This window comes from Polypterus senegalus, chromosome 1, assembly GCF_016835505.1.
Source record: "Polypterus senegalus isolate Bchr_013 chromosome 1, ASM1683550v1, whole genome shotgun sequence".
Taxonomy (NCBI): Eukaryota; Metazoa; Chordata; class Cladistia; order Polypteriformes; family Polypteridae; genus Polypterus; species Polypterus senegalus.
In genome coordinates this window covers 140249378-140263559 of record NC_053154.1, presented here as the reverse complement: position 1 = coordinate 140263559, position 14182 = coordinate 140249378, and the positions used below count along the sequence as shown (strand labels likewise).

Genomic DNA, 14182 nt, shown 5'->3' with positions numbered 1-14182 from the left:
CTGTATTAGCCTTTATAAATAACCATTTTAGATAAGACTCACATTTTGTTTAGCTCTCTTTGTTGAGTTGTGTGCTGAGTTTAATGGAGAGTCATTGAAGCATATTACTGTATTTGCAATGTTCCTTTCATTTCTTTGATTTGGTTGTGTTCTGTTATTATGTTTTATATCTTAAATAAATGGATTTTAAAAATAAAGAGTAATAGGATAGAATATATTTTAGAAATCTTTTACACCATTTTAAATATGCATTACTGTTGTTTTCTTTGGTTAGGCTTCTGTTCAGAAAGCACTTCAGAAGTTGGAAGATGTCCAGGAAATGTTTGAAAAGAGACAAGCAAGTCTTAAGAAGCTATCTGCCAAGCAAACACGCCCTGTTCAGCCAGTTGCTCCTCGGCCAGAATCTTCCCCAAAGCGATCATCCCCCAAGCCTGCAAGAAACCCAGGCCTTGGTGAGTCTAGCAGATTCAAACAGATAGACATAGAGCAGCATTTTATTGTTGATCCTGAATAAAGCATTAAAAAGCATAGTATGTGCCTTGATTCCATTTCCTAATATATTTCTAATGTATTGTTCTAATGTAACACAGAACCTGTCTAAGCAGCATAGAGCAAATGATACAAAGTATTTTCTTTGTATTTCTTTTAACTAAGCTGCATCAGTTCAGTTAGTTTTTTTAGTGTCTGAGCCAGTCATCTGTGTGGAGTGTGCATGTTCTCATTGTAATTGTGTCATACTACAATCCAAAAATATTCTGTTGTTGCCAAATTAATTTTCTAAGTGCTACATTATATATACAGTATGTGTGTGGGTGTGTATGTGTGTATGTGTGAGTACTTTGTGAAAAACTGATATATTTCCTGTTCATGGTTTGTTCTTGGCTTGCACCCATTGCTGCTGAGTTTGGCCTAAAACAAGAAAAGTTGGATCATATATTGAAATAGTTTCCTTCATAGCTGTCTACTACTTTATCAGAAGTGGTTAACAATAATCAGTTTCACCTTTTAAGGTAAATATCTCTGTTTGATAAGAAAGATCAGCTTCCTGTTTCTCTACTATGGTTACAGAATCCAAAAGATTTCCCACTCTAAGCAATGACAGCAAACATATGTGTTGCATCATTGCGGGTGAGGTTCTTCTCTTTTAAGAATTAAGAATTGCCTAATACGACCTGTAGGGGGCGCTGCCGCTCTCAACCCTCAGACACCACTACACAAACACATGTCCCTGGTTTAAATAAATGGTCTATTATCAATAATACATTCACAATGACTCTTCAAAACACACAATTCCTCTTTTATTTGTCTCTTTACCCTCTCCTCCACACCTCCAGGTGAGCTTTGTCCTCGTTCCTCCCGACTCCGACTTGCCAGGATGTGGCAGGGTGGTTCCTTTTATCTTTGACCTGGGAGTACTTCCGGTGCCAGGGCATTGCCCGATGGAAGCACTTTGAGATCAATTGGAAGTACTAGAGAATAGGGATCACATATTCCTGCAGCACCCCCTGGAGGTACCCAAGACTGCTGCATTGGACTGCAGTTCCCAGTGTTCCTTGCCGGTGTCCACACTGGTTACATTGCCCATGGAGGCTGCCATCTATCATGTAGGGGGAGCCTGTAGCCTTGCCATGTTGTCTCCCCCATCCATCCATCCTACTGGTCTCCCAGCCAGGTAAGGGATCGAAACCCAGCCTGGCCACGATGCCTGAACATTCGTGTTGTTCATCGCACTGGATAATTCTGACAAAGCAGACATTTCACAAAGACCAGAGACTTACATACATGATGTATTTAAACTCCTTATGCAGAGGACACATCAGCATCTACACCGCCATTGTAGAGTACTACTTAAAAATAGTGAAACAATGCTTCTTTTTAGCACACTGAAGGAGTAAACCACAGTACTGGGGGGCTACATTTTTGCTGAATATGTGTACAAGATACAAAGGCTAGGGCTTTTGTACACTAGTTTAGAAATGAACGCAATGTTTCTTCTATTTTAGTGTCAAACCAAAGGACACCTGAGACTGCCAGCACCCCTAAACCCTTGAATGATACTGAATTGGCTAAAAAGAAAAATGCAAGGAAGGCTAAAGGAAGAATTAAGGTAAGAGAAAACATTTAGTGGTTTAATCATTTTGTCTTTAATTAGAAATCATTTCCTTCATTGTGGATGACATAGCATAGAGATGTTGCCTAATATCTCTGGGACCTTGGCTCATTTCTCATGCGGAGTTTGCACGTTCTCCCAGGTGGAACTTTCTAAAACATAGAAATATTTATGACATGGCCAGGAGGTCCTAATGATGGATGGACAGGATTACTCCTTCTAGGAACTGTAGTATTGTAGGACAACCTCATTGGGGTCTGAGTGGCGCACTAAGTGGTGCTGCAGGCAGGAGGCTCCCCTGTCAGCTTAATGTTCCATCTGCCTGGGCAGTATTTCCTGGGTATGGTACTGATGTGCGGGAACTACTCCCAGGTCCAGCTTAAAAGGGGGGTCCTCTGCCTTACCAAGGAGAGTGAAAGTCAGAAGTGGAGAAGGATGAAGTTCATCTGGTTTGGAGGTCATGGAAGAAAAGATTAACGGACAGGAAGAAGCAAAGAATGTAAAAGTGAGTGATGTCTCGGTGAGGGAGACATTTTATTCGCAGCTTCGCTTGGTGGTTGATGGGTGCCCGCAAGGTGACACTCCTCTGGTCATGGGTGACTTCAGTGCAACCACTGGCATTAACAGGACTGGCTATGAGGATTGTCTTGGTCCCCATGGGTCTGGTGACCGTGGTGAAAGTGTCTCCATGTTCCTTGACTTTGCAAAAGGTCAGAGGCTGCGAATCACTGAATCTTGGTTCCAGTGCCCTGAACTGCATCGTTGGACTTGGTACTCCAATACTGGTGGTGCGGTGAAGGAGATTGATAAAATCCTCGTGGGCAGACGCTGGAGGCTCTTGCAAAACTGCAGGGTCTACAGAAGTGCCCAGTTTGTGATATTATTGACTTATTATATTATAGACTTATTGTTGCTACTCTTAGGATTCAGCTTAGGTCCAGTAGGTTACCACCTACTTGGAAAATAAGCCTGGACTTGGCCAGACTCCAAGACCAGGCTGTTTCTAATAAGTTTGCCTGTAGTTTGTGTGAGGAACTGTGATGTGGGAGACCTTCCGTGACAAGACCCTGAAGGTTGCTGAGGGTTGTGTTGGTGTTACCAGTTACCGATGTTCCCAGAAGGAGGTGTTTCATCTCACAGATATCATTGAGAGGAGATGCAGCGCACGGCTCAGTGGCAACTCTAGTCTGTACCGGGAACTGAGAAGGATGGCTGTGAGGGCTCTGAGGGCAGATAAAGAGGCCTTTGTTAACGGAATCCGTGAGCAAGTGACACACCATCTGTGGTCTAGCGGCCCACTTCCTGCTTACAAAGGAATCAAAGCATTACGCACATCTGAATCTGTTCCTCGGAGAGTCGCAGTCGGGGCAGCTGATGGAACGGTCCTTATGAATGACACTGCAGTTGTGACCCACTGGGCTGGCTACTTTGAGCAGTTGTTCAAAGCTGATCCTCCGGCTAGGATGTTGGATATCTCTGGGTCCACGGTTCTTGAGGCTGATCCTCCAATTAGCTGTGAACCACCCAATCTCACTGAGATTGCACAGGTGGTGAACCAGCTGAGGTGGGGAAGGGCTGCAGGGATCTTTGGTATCCAGGGTGAACTTTTCCAGGCTGGTGGTAAGGCTGTCCTCCTGGCATTGCAAGCAATCTTTGCTTCCATTTGGGAGACTGGCATCATTCCAACTGACTGGAAAACGGGACTTGTCGTCCCTGTCTGGAAAGGGAATGGTGATCGTCTGGATTGCAGCAACTACAGGAGGATAACACTGTTCCCGGTGCCGAGTAAGGTCCTTGCTAGGGTCGTCCTCAATAGGATCCGTGATCACTTGCTCACCTGCCAGCGACCAGAACAGTCAGGTTTTATGCCCAATAAGTCTACCATCGACTGCATCCTGGCACAGAGGGTTCTCATGGAGCACAAACGCAAATATCGACAGAGTTTCTTTGTAGCCTTTGTCGATTTTCACAAAGCGTTCAACTCAGTTGATCGAGCTGCCCTGTGGAACATCCTGAGGGTTTGCGGGATCCCCTCGAGGTTGCTGGATATCATGGCTGGCCTGTACACTGGTACTGTGAGTGCTGTGCAGAGTGGAGGCAGGACCTCCGTGTTTTTCCCAGTTGATTCTGGGGTTCGTCAGGGGTGTGTTCTTGCTCCTACTCTGTTCAATGCTTGTATGGACTGGGTGTTGGGCAAGGTCATGGGGTCCAGCGGCTGTATGACATCTGTTGGTGAAGGAAGATTCATGGATCTTGAATTTGCTGACGATGATGTGGTCTTTGCAGAGTCAATGAAGGCTCTGATTGGGGCGCTGCAGAAACTGAGTGAATAAAAACCAAGATCCAGGCCTTTAATGACCTCTTGGGCACAGCCGTCAGCAGTGTGTCTGTTGAGAGGTGTATTTACCTTGGTAGTGACATTCATGTCTCTGGTGACTCTTCCTGTGAAGTCAGTAGATGGACTGGGAAAGCATTGGGGGTCATGAGGAAAGGGGTGTGTGGCGCTCCCGATATCTATGCAAAAGCACGAAGGTCCAAGTCTTTAGAGTCCTGGTGCTTCCTGTCTTACTATATGGTTGTGAGACATGGTCACTATCCAGTGACCCGAGATGAAGACTGGACTCCTTTGGTACTGTGTCTCTGCGGAAAATCCTTGGGTACCGTTGGTTTGACTTTGTGTCGAATGAGCGGTTGCTCATGGAGTCCCAAATGAGGCACATTACCTGCATTGTGAGGGAGCATCAGTTACGGCACTACGGCCATGTGATGCGTGTCCCCGAGTCTGATCCAGCTCATAAGATCCTCATAGCCCACGTAACACCTGGCTGCAGCAGATAGAGGATTATTTCTGGAGGGTAGGACTGGACCGTGTGTCTGCCTGGGGAATTGCCAACTGGGATCCCGAGCTGTTTCAATGTGTAGTGGGTGCGGCAAAGCACTGTACCAGTGCATGCTCCCCAACTTGACTTGGAAGGAAAGAAAGACTAAAAAGAGAATATTGTACTTGTTATTACTTTGAAGAAAAGGTGTGTGCCTAATGAATGTGTCTGTTGTTTGGGGTCTGAGATAACCTTTACAGGCCAGGCCATTCTATCTATCTATCTATCTATCTATCTATCTATCTATCTATCTATCTATCTATCTATCTATCTATCATTTTAATTTTTGCTGGCAAAGGTTACAATATTCACAGACTTTGTGTTTTAGGCTTAGATCAGTACCTACTGTATGTGATCTCTCAAGTAGAAGTCATACACAATGTATCTCGCTGTGCAGGGAATATGTCCTGGTAGTTTCTCATAATATGTGCTTCTTTGTAGAGTATAACTATAACCAATTGTTCCCCTTCACCTTTCATTCCATGTTTTGTTATAGTTATCATTAAATTACTTCTGGTGGATTTTGAAATGAAGTTCTAAGTGACATAATTCTGGCCTATCCCGAAAGAAAGAAAGAAAGAAAGAAAGAAAGAAAGAAAGAAAGAGTCAATGAATTGATTTTGTGCAGTGTGGAGTCCCAGTCCCATTTTTAGCCTGTTCACCAAATACTTCAACAAAACAAGCTGATGAGATCTGTGACAATCCAGTTCATGTGAATTCCCTCAGGATATAGTAGTTTCCTTCTATAGTTCAAAGATATGTGGTCATCTAAGAAGACAATTCTAAAATGTGAAAAAAGACATCCATCATTAACCACTACCACTATGCTGTAGGAAATGTATCAAAATAAATATGTGGATATCCCACTTTATTTGTTACCATTTGTTATAACATACTGTACAGGTCTCCATTGCAATCCCACAATTCCTTGATAAAAATGCATTTTTGAACTCCAGTTGACAAGTCCAGCAAGCATAAATCAATGTGCTACTGAAAGTTTTAAATTATTAGAAAGAAGACCACTTTGGGAAGCCTAAGAATGATGACATATTGCAGATTATTGTGAGGCGTACACCAGCATTCAAAAATCACATGTGAATAAAGAATGAGAAAAAGCAGATGGCCATCTGACGTACCTTATATTATAATGGAATAACGTACATAATTTCCATATACAAGGGTAGCAGGGTGGTGCAATGGTTAGAGTCAGTGTGAAGTCTGCCCTGTGAGTTGTCGTGTTACTTACTTGAGTTTCCTTTCAAATCCCAAAATGATGTGTGCTTCGTTACTATAAGTAATGCAAAGTGTCCATGTGTATGTGAACATGCACCGTGCTCAATTGGCATCCCACCCAGGGCTGCTTCCTGCCTTGTAAGCAATTCTGGCATAGTCTTTGCCACTCCACAGCCCTGTCATGAAATAAGAGGGTCTGGAAAATGGATGCATAAGGAAAGTGCTGTGAAATGAGAGGTTACTTTTCAAGCACCATGCTAGATAAGGGACACATTATACTGAGAGGCAGATTTCATGTAGGATCACTGTTACAGAACGAAATAAACAAATACATTAGCTGTCATCACGATGTGCTTTACAGAGCAAATAAGATTATCATGTATAGTAGTAACACAGAAAGTCTCATGAGTACAATAATAGGAAAAAGAAAGAAACATTTTTTTGAAAATACACAGCATTCTCAAACCAACTCATTGTAGTTACTAGAACTACTGCCATATCCAGGCAGCATCCCTGGACGGACGGAGCACCAGTCCAAAAGAGAGCATGGGATGTGGGAAAACTGAGTACCTGGAGAAAAATCAGAGCTCACATTTGGAGAACATATAGTACAGACTCCACACTGACAGTGACTGGGCACACAACTCTCCTGAAGCTGTGAGCCAGCAGAGCTAAGCACTGTGCCAAAATTTAAACAGTGCTAAATGAAATAAGAAAAGAATGTTGCTCAGCACTATCAAAGGAAAGAATAATACAACCAAAATGATAATACCATATAAATACACAAATAGCACATGCAAAAATAAAAGATACAAAACTTCTTTTTCAGTAAGTTGTTCTCAGTTTTCACACTTCTACCATGCCTGGGGCAAAGGCTCATGGAGAGAAGCTTTGTTTAACAAAAGAAGAGGAAGATTAGATGTTACAGCTTTTTCAAATTTGGGCTGTAGTGATTAATTATGAGGTCATGTCCTTACGTTTAATAAAGAATGTGTAAGAGGAGAAGGAAGAGCACCCTGTATACTACATGTAGACAACTGTAACATAAACAGAAGGGTATCCCTTAGCTACACAAAACTGTTAATTTGCAGTCGTACTACTAGCGCCTATCAAGGGATTTCTGCTTGGACTGATGTACCACTCACTTGCTATCTTTAAATTATAACTGCAGTATTAGGGTGTTGTACCATGTTAGCCATTATGGATGCAATGAGAAGTCATGCAAAATGACACTTTGCCGGGGCAACTGGGGCACCTTCTGAAGAAGAAGATACCTGGCTGAAGAAGGGGCAAAGTTGCCTCAAAAGCCTTGCATATTGTAATCAGTTCAGTTAACCAATGAAAGGTGTCATTTTGCTTGACTTCTCAATTAATTACAACTGTAAAAAGTTATGATATTTTAAAAATGTACTTTTTCAACTTAGAAGAAAAACCATTTAAAAAGCAACATAAAAAAGAATATTTCTAGAATATATAGATAGATAGATAGACTTTATTTGTTCCCAAATTGAATGAATTTATAAATATTATTATATTGTGACAAACAAACCTCTCAAATACAATAAAATCAACAAAAACGTTTGTTTATATACCATATTTAAGTGCTCTACAAGATGTCAATGATAAAGTAAAAAAAATTTAAATTAGATAATGATAGCAATGAATACCAGAAATAATAGATAAGAGTAAATCTGTATGTATGTACATAACATAGATATACAAATAGTAGAAAAAGCAGAATCCTTTAACACACCAGGACAAAGAAGCAGCATTTATACTAAAAGTACATAACCTTTCATTTGTGTGTCTTGGTTCTACTGTGCCGTAATACTGAAGAAACAACAGATATATTGTAAAGGCGGGAATTACATCTGAAAAGTTTTCATTCTGTTATATTATCTTATGTTATATTATGTTATGTTTGTGTTCAGACAGCAAAGAGACATTTGGACCTTGGTTTAATTATCTGCTGGTTTGCCATCCTTGCTGAGTATGCATGTTTTCCCTGTGTGCATATAAATTTCTTCTGGGGACACCACTTTTTTCCATTGTCCTGCAGTTTTAAAAGTTAATCTAGATCAGTATTTGTGAATGTACCATATATTTGAAAACAGGATGGATGACAACCTGAGAAAAAAAACCAATAGCACACATATGTATCCTGAGGGACTGATATGCACCAATAACCTCACTGTGCAACAAATGCATGTAATTTGGACACAGTATTTTGTATGAAAGGACTGGAGTGAAAACAGGCTGACCCACATTATCTGTGGGTATATGGTTCCAGCACTCCGCATGCATATGCAAAAACCACAGATGCTAAACCCACAGACAGGCTAACTGCATATCAGGGAAAACAAAAAATAATCTAAATATGTAGAAATGGGCTAAGCCAGAGAGCTGATCGATTGATTTATTTATCCAATCCACTGGAAAGCTTAACTTTATTTGCAAACCTCTTGATAGAAGTACTGTAGTTATAGAGGAACATGGGGAGATGGAGACAGATATATCATAGCAATTACAAACAGGTAAAATGAAATCAAGTTAACAGTTAAAAATCATCAAAATGAACCACATACAATATAAAGTATAGTAAGTAGTGTAACTTGGCTTTTTGAAACCAGTTTATTTTGGTAGTTACATCACACATGGATTATTATAGTGTACAGTTTACCTACTACATTATACTGCATTTGTAATAGATAAACACTACTTTATATAACCGTGATTCCTTTAAAGTACAGTATTGACATTGCACTGTCTAATTTTTAGAAGCATCATAAAAGTTAGACATTAGTGTATGTAATTTGGATCTTTCAAAAGCAGTCATTTTAATGTGCTGTAACAATGATGAAGCCTTTGGGTGGATGTAGTGAAGGACAGAATGAATTAAAACAAAGTTATTTCTTGGCTTTGAGATTATATAGTTTCCACACACAGAGTCAGTTAGCCTAGCTAAAATGTCTCGCAAGTAGGTCAAACCTCATGAGATACAGTATATTCCTGAAATGTGGTGTTTTTTGCCTTTTTTCTTTTAGGCTGTGCTGCCTTACATACTGTTAGAGTTTCACTTGTGTGTGCATCTGTGGTTCTAAAAACCAAAAATACTGAGAATTTGTTTCCAGCTCTTCAATAAAAAAATACCAAAAACCAGCTTAAAGCAATTATTCAACTGCATGATTTGTATTTTCCGTTAAGTTCACTTGCCTTCAAAAAGAAGTCTGTATGGCCACAGTCTAGGGTGTAAACTTTGCAGCACAGCGTGAAGATCTACTTTTTAAAGATTAACAATACTAGGAAATCAGGTTAAATTGTATATGTATATGTTGTCACAAGAACGAGACATGGACAGATAAAGAGTTGGGGCAGCCACCCGTATAATATAGTATCCAGGCTGCAAAAGTCGTTTTCAAAAATACAGAGCACTGAAGTGCATACAACCGAGTCCAAAACAAGACTGAGGAAACAAAGGAAAAGGGGCAGGTTTTAAAGGGGGAGACAGGAAGTGAGGTCGTATGGATCTGGCACGTGGTCTTCCACCATTGGCTCAGAGCGGAGGTGACATCAGAGGGACTGGAGCTGGTTTGGCCGACTTCCATTGGCTCAGTCCCGGAAGTGATGTCAGGAGATCCAGGTGAAATCCCCCGGGGATGGTCTACAGGCAAGGGAGAAAAGAGTCAGTGCACTCTGCCACACCCGGCATGCCTCCAACTGCCTTCACTCAAGCCCTTTAGCTGCCTCCCATGCGCACGTGTGTGACAAGGCCCCCCCCTTAGCCCAGACCTGGAGGGTCGGGCGACCCTAACCGAGAGGTCGTGAACCCGAGAAAGAGCATCAGCGTTGGCGTGGAGAGCGCCCCGACGATGAACGAGCGAAAACTTGTATGGCTGCAGGTCAAGAAACCACCGGGTGACCCGCGGATTCGACTCCTTGTGGAGGGCCATCCACTGTAGAGGTGCATGGTCCGTGACAAGGGTGAATTCCCGGCCCAACAGGTAGTACCTCAGCTGAGTAATCGCCCATTTAATCGCCAGAGCCTCCCTCTCCACCGCAGCATACCTGGTCTCCGGTCCAACAGTTTCCGCTCAGGAACATGATGGGGTGCTCCACACCATCGACGCTTTGGCTCAGCACGGCCCAGGCCTGTGTCCGGCGTCCGCCTGGAGGATGAAAGGCAAAGAAAAGTTAGGTGCCATCAAAAGGGTGTGGACGTAAGGGCCTGCTTTAAGTCACCAAATGCAGCGCTGTTTTTCAGTCCATACCACAATGTTCGGGCCCTCTTCTTTGTTAAATCAGTCAAGGCGCGCTCTCTCCGAAAACCGGGTACAAACCGGCGGTAGTACCCGCTAACCCGAAAGGCTTGGACCTGCCGCTTGGTTCATGGACGGGCCATTTCAGAATGGCATCAATTTTGGAGCACTGTGGCCTTACGGTACCCGACCCACCAGGTAGCCTAAATATTTGGCCTCGCTTAATCCAAGAAGCATTTCTTGGGATTAATCCGAGCCCGCCTCACCAAGTGTCCGTAATACTGCTTGGACATGCTGTAGGTGTTCCTTCCATGTGCTGGAATAGATGACCACGCCATCCAGGTAGGCAGCACTGTATGAGTTATGAGGCGAAGCACTTTGTCCACCAGACGCTGAAAGGTTGCTGGAGCCCCGTAACCCAAATGGAAGGACACGATACTGCCAGTGTCCGCTAGGGGTACTAAACGCGTTTTTCCTTCGGAGTCCGTTAAAGGAACCTGCCAGTACCCTTTCGTCATGTCAAGTGTGGTCAGGTATTGAGCCTGTCCAAGCCTCTCGAGGAGGTCGCCCACGTGGCATTGGATAGCATCAAATTGGGAGACTTGATTAAGCCGACGGAAGTCATTGCAGAACCTCCAACTTCCGCCAGGCTTACCGACGAGCACAATGGGGCTGGACCAGGGACTATAACTTTCCTCAATCACACCTAGCTCCAGCATGCGCTTGATCTCAAGCTCCACTTCAGCCTTTTTGCCTCGGGAAGACGATACGGCGTTCTCGGACAACAACCCGGGCTCTGTCACGATGTTGTGCTCAATCAGAGAGGTCCTTCCGGGGTTCTCACTGACTACCTCCCGAACGGTCCGGATAACTGTTTCCAGCTCCTGCCGCTGTCTGGGACTTAAGTCCGTGCCGGTTAAGGTCGTGTGTGTGAGCGAAGAGTGAGCGGGCTGGCGGAGGAGGGATCGGGGTCCCTGTCCTTCCACGGTTTCAGCAGGTTCACATGATAAACCCGCTCCTTTGGCCGGCGATTGGGTTGACTCACCAAATAGTCGACCAGTCCCTTCCTCTCCTTAACTTCAGAGGGGCCCTGCCAGTGGGCAAGCAATTTAGAGTGGGAGGTAGGCACTAGGACCATGACCCGATCTCCGGGCGGAACTCCCAAGAGACGTGCGCGTTGTAGTACCGGCCTGTGCTGCTTGAGCCTCCTCCATGTGACTTTTAAGGACAGGCGAATCTTTCCAAATCTATCGCAGAACTGCGCGATATACTCCAGTATGTTTGTGGAGGGAAGAGCCTCTTCTTCCCAGCCTTCTTTCAAAATATCTAATATGCCCCGAGGTTGTCGCCCATACAGTAGTTCAAAGGGGAGAACCCGTGGAGGCTTGTGGGACTTCCCGATAGGCAAAAAGGACGAGGGGGAGGAGCTGATCCCAGTTCCTTCCATCCTCGCTGACCACCTTACGCAGCATTTGCTTGAGAGTTTGATTAAACCTCTCTACTAATCCGTCGGTTTGAGGATGATACACCGAGGTCTTTAAATGCTTTATTTTCAGTAATCTGGCAGTCTCCTTGAACGTTTCCGAGGTGAAGGGGGTCCCCTGGTCTGTCAAGACTTCTTTGGGGATCCCCACGTGCGCGAATACCCCTAGTAATTCCCGTGCGATGGCTTTAGAGGTAGCTGAGTGCAACGGAACAGCTTCGGGGTATCGTGTAGCGTAATCCACGAGGACTAAAATGTACTTGTGTCCTCGGGCTGAGGGCTCCAGGGGTCCCACCAGGTCGACCCGATTCTGTGGAAGGGAACGTCAATCAGTGGAATAGGAACAAGAGGAGCATGGTACTTCCTAGGAATTTGTCGCAGTGGACACTCCGGGCAGGAAGCGCAAAAGCGACGAACCTCCTCATTAATTCCTGGCCAGTAGAAACGGAGCTTGATCCGCTCCAGAGTTTTTTCGGTGCCCAGGTGGCCACCTAGGAGGTGGGCGTGTGCTAGCTCGCAGACCTGCCGCCGGAAGGTACGCGGCACTAGCAGCAGCCTCGTCTCCTGCCCGTCATGCATGTGACTAGTCGTTGTTAAGTGAATTAGTGGTTGTTTCTTTAGCACACTAACCTGTGAAATAATGAAAGACTGCTATACTACTTTTCCATTTTTATATAAAAATATTTTTTGTTGTAAGATGATAATTTAGCTACATTTATAACAGACCACTGCGATAGTTAAAGAAAGTTAACAGACATGCTATGCTTAATTTTTTTGTCAAAATAAAATGTGATTAAGTGAAGGAAGTAATAAATCGTTTTTTTTGCACACAGAAAGATGCCAGAAATGATAAGAGTATAGATCATTACTGTAACAAGAAAGCATGAAGGAAAATAATCTGTAACTCCAGCAAAAGTGCTACCCTGCCCATACACAAGTCCTTTCTCTTTTTCTTTCTCTTTTTATCTGAGTTGAATGGAAAAAAAGGCAAATGCAGAGTCTCAGCAGAACACTAACGCAGTCCTTTTGGTAACCATAGGTGCTAAACCTTTCATTATATTGAACCTAGGTAAACAAGATTTTGCACATAACCACAAGGTACAAGAAAGCTGTCTTATGTCTAGTGAACACTATGTGAGTTTGGCAAGTGTAAAACAAAAAGAAAGAAAATAATGAGATATAACAAAAGCCAAAGTGCAGCAGACAATATACAGACTCAAGAGGATTTGTAGAGTTTAATAACTTGTCAATCTTTCTTCTGTACACTACTTATCTATTGAAGTTTAAAGGAATCAGAGGCTACTATTTGGGTAAAAACAAGCACATAGCTGTGTACTAATCTAATAACTTACCAATATTTTAAAATTAACTTTATTTTATTGAACTTTATTTAGGGGGCTGTTAAATATTTTTTTTACTCCCTTGACCCAAAGACGTGTGTTAGGTTAATTGGTGACTTATATGAAATGTATGTTTTCTGGAGGGTTTTATATGTTAGCTTGCTTTACTAAAGGGAAGCAGGAAAAATTATTCCATTGCCTTTCTGACATACAGTATGGTAACAAAGTAAAATGTATGCCTAATTGGTCTCTTAGAAGTTTGAGCGACAGTGCGTGTGTCAATGCAAGGCAAAGCAGGAGTTGTGATTGCTTTGCACCTGGCTAAAAACATCCAGAGCTGACCTGGATTAAGAACAACAACAACAATATTTATTTATATAGCACATTTTCATACAAATGATGTAGCTTAAAGTGCTTTACAAGATGAAGAAAGAGAAAAAAGACAAAATACAATAAATAAAATCAGGCAATACTAAATAACATAGGATAAAAGTAAGGTCCGATGGCCAAGGAGGACAGGAAAAAAAAAAAAAAAAAATCTGCAGGGGTTCTAGGCCACAAGACCTCCCAGCCCCCACTAGGCATTCCACCTGATATAAATGATCTCAATCAGTCCTCATGGGTTTCAGGCTTCACGTGGAAGAACTTGATGATGATGATGATCATGTGGACTTCTGGCCTTTAATCTACTGTATCAATACAGGGACAGCACAGTGCTTTGATTGGGTGGTAGTGGCGCAGATCACCACTACAGAAAACTGGAAAAAGAACAGCAAAGAAAGTATGGGTTAGTACGGATTTCGGAGCCACCATGAATGATAATGATAATGCTCCACTGTATTAGCCTGGCAAATTCATATTGGTAAGTTATTCCAGATTTT

At 43.0% G+C, this 14182-nt stretch overlaps 1 protein-coding gene across 9 annotated transcripts in view; it reads left to right on the top strand.

Annotated features, from left to right (window-relative positions):
• mcf2l2 (MCF.2 cell line derived transforming sequence-like 2) overlaps window positions 1-14182 on the top strand; it is a 423828-nt gene that overhangs the window by 211803 nt on the left and 197843 nt on the right. For all 9 annotated transcript variants that reach the window (XR_005634352.1, XM_039759102.1, XM_039759079.1 and 6 more), the window contains exons 13-14: window positions 275-452; window positions 2004-2107. Coding sequence is in view for 8 of the 9 variants with exons in the window: in XM_039759102.1 (XP_039615036.1) it covers window positions 275-452; window positions 2004-2107 (282 nt within the window). In the remaining variant the exon portion in view is untranslated. The remainder of the gene's footprint in view (window positions 1-274; window positions 453-2003; window positions 2108-14182) is intronic.